Below are 8,154 nucleotides of genomic sequence, written 5' to 3' on the forward strand. Positions count from 1 at the left end.
TCCCTCCACTTAAGCTAAATATAAACTGTCAAAGCCCAGTAAACAGAAACTATGTTTTTCTAACCCCGCTGTTCACCTGCCTGAGGGGCGGGGTCCACAGACCGGCCCTCTGTCTCGCTGGCAGGGGAGCGAGATGTGACAAAGACGAACTGAAAGAGGAGATGGAGAACCCTGTGAACTGGCAAAGTGTGAAAAGAACTTGGCATACCTTTGTCTTTACTCTTCTCTTTCGCAAGCGAGTCCAACTTCCTCCTCAGCGACTTTTTCCTCTTCTGTCCATCTGCGCCGGGGGGAAAAAAACAAGAAAATAAATCTGAAACAAATGGTTTCCATATCTTATCTCGCTTAATATATATATATATATATATATATATATATATAATATATATAATAAGCTGATGTCAGGAATGCAGACATAAATCAACCACGGGGGGGAAACTGTCTGTGAACTCAAATCCATTTAACTGAAACATCAGACAGGTTCAGCTATGGTATTAGCCTGCAGAAAAGCATATTAAAATGATTACCTACATTGGCTAATATGTTGTAAGGATTTTCTTAGTTTTGGAATGTGTGGGGGGAGGGGGGGGCACTTGTCAACTTGATGAACGACGTCTGAACTTGCTGATCAATGCTTAGGGAAATCTAGCAACCATGGCGCACGCAACTTTAAAAGTGTTGCGTCAGGATGTCAGTTTGTGAAACCTCAGCAGCTTTTAATGCCATCATTTTGTCGCTTTGCTCTTTGTTTGTTTTTTGGTATCCAAAACCAACTCCATTACACACCCGATCGTTGTGAATCCATCAGGGAGTCTTTGCTTTCATCTGCTGGCTTAGTAACCTCAGTTTGAACCACCACATGTTCCTCTCAGCTTAATAAATGAGTCACTTGCAGGGTTCTGGTATTTAATCCAGCCCCAACAACTCGCTCAATAGTAGCCTTTTACGTCAAGGAGCAGGCTATGTGTCCAACCGTCTCTGATAAATCTGAACAAGATCAACATTGCTGCTGTTCCATGATAATCAATAAATTGCCACTGTAGTGATATATGACAACCGTGGGTGTGCTTTTCAGACTCCAAGCTGTAAAGAAAACCGCAGCTTGGAGTCAGAAGGATAAGAGGGGAAATCTTAGGTTCTCTAAGAGAAGAATAAGTGAGGAGGTGGTGTGAGATGGGAGAAATAAAGCAGATGTTGGGAGAGTACGGGCAGCGAGAGAGAGTAAGGAGAAGCAGAGATAGGAAATGGTTTGGATTTTTGACGGATGGCTCTCAAAGCCATAAGGAAATCCCCCCCCAAACCTCCAAAACCTACCCAGTCCAACTCCTAACCAGTCTCTGTCTCATCACACCCTCGTCCCATCCCTCTTTCTCTATCTCTTCTATCTCTAATTATTCTGTTTTTCGTTCTTGAAGAAACATGACCCCTGGCACTCGGATAAATATGAGAAACAGCAGGGCTGGAAGCCCACATTAGCGCAGCTGAAATGGCGCACACACACACAAACACGCTTACACACGAGTTGAAATATTTCCCTAGCTAGCACATGGCGGCCGTTAGGGGCTCTGGTATTCATAAGCAACACAGACAAGTACGTATTAAATCATGGTGGGGAGAGGTTTAACCTTCAGCTGGAATGCAAGGCCCTGGATAATCCACCGGCTGCACTACACTGCTGCTATGGCGGCCACTCCACTCCTATACAGTGCAGGGAAAAAGTGCTGCACACTGTGCGTAATGGGCATCCGTGTGGACACGAACAGAACATTGTAATAGCTAGCCTAAATCTTTTACTAAAAGTAAAATTAGTAAAAATTGTCTATTTTTGCACTTTTGGCCATCATTGTTATTGATTATGAACTTGTATTGAACCAATTGCTGAGGTTTGGAAACGGTGACGACACTTTAAAGAAATCTTTTGTGGTAAGAAACAGGAGTTCAGATGAACACTGGTTGTAAACAAGCAACTGTTTAGCCAGCTTATCTAAACCAGTAGCTCCCAACCTGGGGGCTTAGGACACCCCAAGGGGTCAAAGATCTGGGTCAAAGATCTGAGTCAAGTTGACGGGGCAGGAAAGGAGATAAAGCATTGCATGCGTGTTTGTACTCTTGTTATCTTCTAATCTTTGCTTTTTCTTATCTAAATTTATGTATCATTTGACTTTCTCAGGCCTGTAAAGAAATTCAAAGAAATTAATCGGAGTGAGGAAAATTACTTTTTGTCTAATATGCAATCTGTGACCTGAGCTAAAGTGAGCACACCCAAACTGTTTGCACAAGGTAAACAATAGGCACACACTACTACAGTGCCAATACAGCACATTTTCTTCTCCAAGTAAGTCTGGCTGACTTTGCGATTTTATAATTTTACATAAAGTTCAGTTTACTTATCATGGGGCGTCCTGCTCACCCTGTGAAAAACGTTGCATATGTCTTCTGAGTCTCTGGGGAGACCTTCTTTAAAGTGCTCATATTATGCTCATTTTCAGGTTCATAAGTGTATTTACAGGTTGTCCCAGAACAGGTTTACAAGGTTTAGTTTTCAAAAAAACACCATATTTTTGTTGCGCAACACATTGCTGCAGCTCCTCTTTTCAGCCAATGTGTTGAGCTCTCTGGTTTAGCTATGTGACACTTTAATTTTTATCTTTTGTTGGGAGTTGCACATGCGCAGTAGCTAGGTAATGACTACTAGCCAGTCAGAAGCAGAGTCTGAGGCTGTGCCATGCTAGCGGCTCGGCGAGAATTATAACTTGTGTTACAAAGTGACATCACGGAAGTAAAGGTTGGACTACAATAGAGCTGTTTGAAGCAGTTTGTGAAAAGTGTTTTCTGTTGGGGATGGTAAGGGACTTTGGGCTTTTTCACTTTGTAAACCTATAATGAGCACAAAAAGATATATAACACAACAAAGGAAAGAGGAAAAAGCCAAAAGGCATAATATGAACATTTAAGTCTAAGCCTGTATTACAAACTAGGAGCGTGGAGAAAAGACATGGGCATTTACCTGCAAAGGGAAACCTAACATAAGATGTCATTGAGTTGCATTATGGGAAATGTTTGATCCAGAGTTTTTGGAGGTCTAAAGGGGGTAAAATTTGGATTCATTTTGCCTCTGCTGCTTTCTTATAGTACTATCCCAATACTAAATCACTGAAGTACTCAGTTGTTTGTCTGACTGCTTGTGTCATGTTGAATGGAACCAAAAATTCCCTTTCTATAACTCTGCTTTTGAATATTTTGTGAATTTCAGTATTAGTTTTCAATACCAGAATTCTGAAGGTTATTAACTTGTTATATTTTGCCCATGTGTTTTGAATTTAACTGAGTGGGATTATGCATATTTTCCTATTCTATGGACTGTTCATGTAGACATTTTTAGCATGGGTGGGCCCTGTAGGAAAAACCACCAACTTAACCAGTTCCAGTACAGCGCTCTGCCCCATCTGCTATATCTGGATTAATTTGTCTAATTTTGTAATTTTCCAAACCCTTATTCACGTAATGGTTTGGTTTACAAGACCAAAATACAGTTGTGTTGCTTTAAGATAGGACCACAATGACAAATACAGCCTTCTTTTGCAACATAAAGGACTTTTTAATAGTGTAGTGACTATCTGGGTGATAACACTCAGCCTCAGCTGCAGCGGAAAGGGTGTCGCGTGTCGTTATGGAGAGGGGGGGTCAACAGGAAGCACCCGATCCCAATGTGATGTGTGGTTTACATCTAAAGCCATGTGTTGTCACAGCTTCCCCAAACATAGACCATACATGACTTCACTTGAGAGACGGTAAGAGGAAGTGGTCAGGCGCTCGAGCTTTGGCTTTACTTTATGGGACACTTGAAAGTAGCTGTGCAAACTTACAACGCAAACCCGGGTTCGGAACATCAAACGAGTAGCATTTGCAACATGGAACAGTTCCAGAGTCAATCCCAGATGTCACGATTAAAAGTCAAATAAATGTCAGCGTCTTGAAAAGCTGATGTTATCTGAAGTAAATCCTACCAGTCCGGAACTATCTAACATTAAGATTATGTAAACGTTTAACTCAGGTCTGCAATATTTGTAAAAGCACACACGCATTCTCCCACCTTTTGGCATGGTTATCTGACATCCCAGATCATAGTCCTGGTGTAAACGGGTGTAGGCTACTTCCTGCAGCTTGGCCCTCTCCAGCTCAGACAGATTCTGGATGGCAACGGGCGTCAGACGCACGCTCCGCCCCGACAGGCTGCTCCATGTGTAATCACCCTGGGGTAGACAAGAGTATGATAAGATTATTAGAACATACAAAACATAAATAGAATGTATGGTAGGTATAATGTGATGTAAAAAAAAAACACTCCTCCACGTCAATCTTCAACAGAACATTAAGGTTCCCTGGACTTGATGCATGTGAAACTAAGTGAACCCTTGACCTCTGCATTCTTTGGGTCCACTTTTTTTTTTTTCTTCATGATTCTCATAGATGATGAGTTTGGGAGTAGATTATATTCGCTTAATGTAGTACAACCAGTTGAAAAAGACATGCAACACACATGAAAAGTCTGCAAAACATCACGTGTGCACTGCAGGATGTTACTTTTACAAGAGTAGAATATGAGCCAAGTGTAACCTACACAGACAAACAGAAAGACAGCACACGCTAAAGACAAAAAGGGGCACGTGAGGACATGAAGTGGCCTTGCACTGATGGATTTGCAATGTGCTTTCCACACACGTAAAGCAGCATTAGGAATGCATAGTGTATGTGGAAGAGGAGATGTGGTTACTATGGGGCCAGAGTATAGAAAGCACTCGTTTTTTAGCCGGCGACAGGTTTACTTTACAGCTTTGCCTTAATCTGTGATCAAGGTGGAATCGAATTGTGGTGAAATGTAATGAATTGCTTGAGACCGCGAGAGCTGCTTTGGCTTCGATGAACACTTGAGTCATCTGGTCATGCATTCCTCTGTGTCTACTGAGAGAAGAGGTCAGGAAGAGGGAGATGTTTGGGGGAAGAGAGAGAGAGAGTGAAAGAGGAGACCTTGCTGCAATTTATCTAATGCCTTATCCAGACAGAGGGCTTACAAGTGTACTCTAATGTGTCTGTGTTTATCTTTATTTTGCGCTGCTGCAAGAAGAGATAAACCATTTTACATCAGTTTATATCTTGAACAAAAATAGAATTTTTATCATGTCATCTCTTGACTTATGTTCATTCCTTATGTCTTGTAGAAAAATGGGTTTCTCTGAGATGCACTGAAGACTGTCATTTTGCCGTTCGTGATTTGGCCTCTATAAGAATATTTTCTCTGAATCATTCCTCCCGCTCTTGTTATTTGACCGCACTCAGTGCAATGGAGCAACAGAGCTGTCATTCAGCCATAGGGAAACAAGATGTGGACACATGCAACCTGGCGTGTGTGTGTGTGTGTGTGTGTGTGTGTGTGTGTGTGTGTGTGTGTGTGTGTGTGCAGATTTATGGGCCTGCCATAACTTGTGACAGGGAGAGTGCACACATAAAAAGACCCTGTCACGAGTCCAGCGAAAAGCAAGTTGCATGTTGCCCCCCTTTAATAGAGCATTTCATCCACACAGCTGTTTGTGTGTATGCCATTCCTTATCGCTGGCTGAGGAAGCCCTTTTCCCTGCCGCTTGACCTCACACACAGCTTGAGGGTTACACACACACATGCCTGTACCCACACACACACACACACACACTGCAAAGACAAACAGTTGGAAAAGTTAAATAAGAGGCGTCTACTCGGTCGAGCTGGTTCTGCCCAGCAGGATTTCTGAAGGGGATGGATGAGCTTCAGTTCTTAAGTGTCAACCTATGAAACCGTGGAATGCTGACAGAAGAGTGAAAGGGCCAGGCTAAAACCTGGGATCACTGTTGGATTCTGGCAACAATGCGCTGAAAGCCCAGTTTAACTTTTGACAAAGTAGATCCTTGTTGAATGATGACACATAATTTGTTGTCATGTGTGCTTTGAAGGGGTCAAAAAGGCGCACCACATCTGCAACCACCGTGTCATCCCTCTGATGTATTTTTTTTCCACTGCTCATTTATCGTGGTTGGACTTGTTGTCTATATGCACCACAGTGACTCTGTTTAGTGTCTCGCTACCTCTGTAGCTAACAATGCAGATCAATGTGTCCAAACCAGAGCTGTCACAAATGTCAATTTCGTAGTTTCACACATTAAAATCCGCAACATACTGTGATGTGAAAATAAACTAGTTGTTGGTAGTTGCAGGCTTCAGTGTTTGTTTAAATGTTATATAAAAAAATCTTTCAATTCTGTTTGGAAGCCGTCTCCACACTTCCAGGATAACCATTATAATGGAAAGATACAGACTCTCGTGTTCTGCCTAAAATTAGTCAAATTTATGTAACTTGAGTCTGAACGTACTGATCTTTTTTAACGTCTTTTTTTTTTTTTTTGATTTTTGGAGAATGTTTTCCACAGTTTTGCTATGACCCCCCTCCCCAGAATAAAATGTGTTAGCCACGGCCCTGTCCAACACCAGAAAGACAAAAGAAGTCTCTGTCAAAGGATGAATCATTTTTTTAGTTTCAAACACGATGCAGTGGTTGTGGAACCAATTTTAAATTACTCAATCTTACTCCACTTAATGGAGCAATAAACGATGATTTGGGATTCATTTTTGCCATCAAGCATTGAGAATCGAAGGCCAAGTTTACCTCGTCAGACATCCAACCCCGGCCTTAAGACCAGCAGACAAAAACACAGAAGGTTATTGCCATGGAGAAGTCATTTTGAGTTCACGATTAAAATTATTAGGAGTAGAGATTCATGTTTTTATGACTCATCCTCCCCAGTAAGAAAAACTCTCGAGATAATGATGCTCAGCCACTATTATATATCATAGTAAATGCTAATTAGTTTGGCTGGATCATCAGAGTTAATGAGCTGGATGACATTTCCATCAACCAATCTCCTATTTTACACTCAAACCACAAATCACATTCAAAATCCATCCATTCATTCATTCACTGCTCACATAGCCTGTTCATCTAACAAATGTCAAGCCACAGTAACACTGAATGCCTTTGGAACATATAAACATTCATTATGTTGGACCTCAGTATGACGTGGACGCTTAGTGAGATGTAACACTGTTTGAATAGCCACACAGCTACCGTCACCATCATTTCTCCTAATGTTTGTCTCCAAAATACACTTGGTTGCTATGCCTTCACACAACTGCCATCATCTGTTTTCCTCTGTATTTATTAGAAATATCGAACCCCCCACATACTGTATGATGTTCGCTGGAATGGCTGAGCAGATCTAATCAGATAATCCCAGCTTCGACAAATGGGATTTTTCTGCCAGTTTGCTACACTTAATGCAATTTTGCATTAGCAGAAATAAACCCCAATAAATCATGAACATGCTTTGCAAGAAAGAGAGAAAGAAAAGGATTAGACATGTGGGATAAAAGAATGCAAAGAGTGATGCAAGTGTGCAGTTAATCAAAGCCAAAGAGCTTGGTGGGAAGTGCATGAGTGTTAGAAACCATTTATAGTGTTACCAGTGCATGTTATGTATACAAAATGTTATGTAAAGCCTTAGTCCAAAGCTTCTATTAAACATGGGATTCAACACTTTGTTGTCATTGTTGCTTTGTGCTCACAGCTGACCGATGTCTCACTGCGAGGATTGATGACTCTGCTGACGTGACTGGCACTGTGCAGTTAGATGACTAAAGCCATTTGGACATGCGGTGCACTGCAGCATGTTGTTTGTGTTCGACAAAGGAATGATGGCGCAAAGGAATATGTCAGTTTCCGTGGCAACGCATACACAGACGAGCATGAGAGCCAGGAAGTGAGAGAAATATTACTATGGTAACGCACCTGAAACACACACCGGGGCAGATCCTGCTGTGATGTACTGCGTGACTCATTCCCAAGTCAAATGATTATTGAATGATTTATTCTCTTCTTCAACATTGTTAATAATATGTGTCATCACCATTATACAGCATATGTTTGTGTTTTCATTGCCCCTTGTGTGATGTGATTGTCCTCTCTGGATCATTTTTGTCTTTAATGACTAATTGACAGGACCATGCCTTATTGTAGCCAATAATAAACACCACAGCTACCCCTTTCCCACCCAGTATTACATATGATGG

The 8,154-nt window shown here is 41.6% G+C and overlaps 1 protein-coding gene across 3 annotated transcripts in view; it reads right to left on the reverse strand.

Moving 5' to 3' along the window:
* The window catches only part of LOC116673936 (rho GTPase-activating protein 6), a 74,186-nt gene that overhangs the window by 12,467 nt on the left and 53,565 nt on the right, over window positions 1-8,154 (reverse strand). For all 3 annotated transcript variants that reach the window (XM_032506321.1, XM_032506323.1, XM_032506322.1), the window contains exons 2-3: window positions 4,094-4,253; window positions 209-280 (exon numbers count right to left, since the gene is read on the reverse strand). In XM_032506321.1, the coding sequence (XP_032362212.1) occupies window positions 209-280; window positions 4,094-4,253 (232 nt within the window). The remainder of the gene's footprint in view (window positions 1-208; window positions 281-4,093; window positions 4,254-8,154) is intronic.

The sequence above is a fragment of the Etheostoma spectabile genome, chromosome 24 (assembly GCF_008692095.1).
Source record: "Etheostoma spectabile isolate EspeVRDwgs_2016 chromosome 24, UIUC_Espe_1.0, whole genome shotgun sequence".
Taxonomy (NCBI): domain Eukaryota; kingdom Metazoa; phylum Chordata; class Actinopteri; order Perciformes; family Percidae; genus Etheostoma; species Etheostoma spectabile.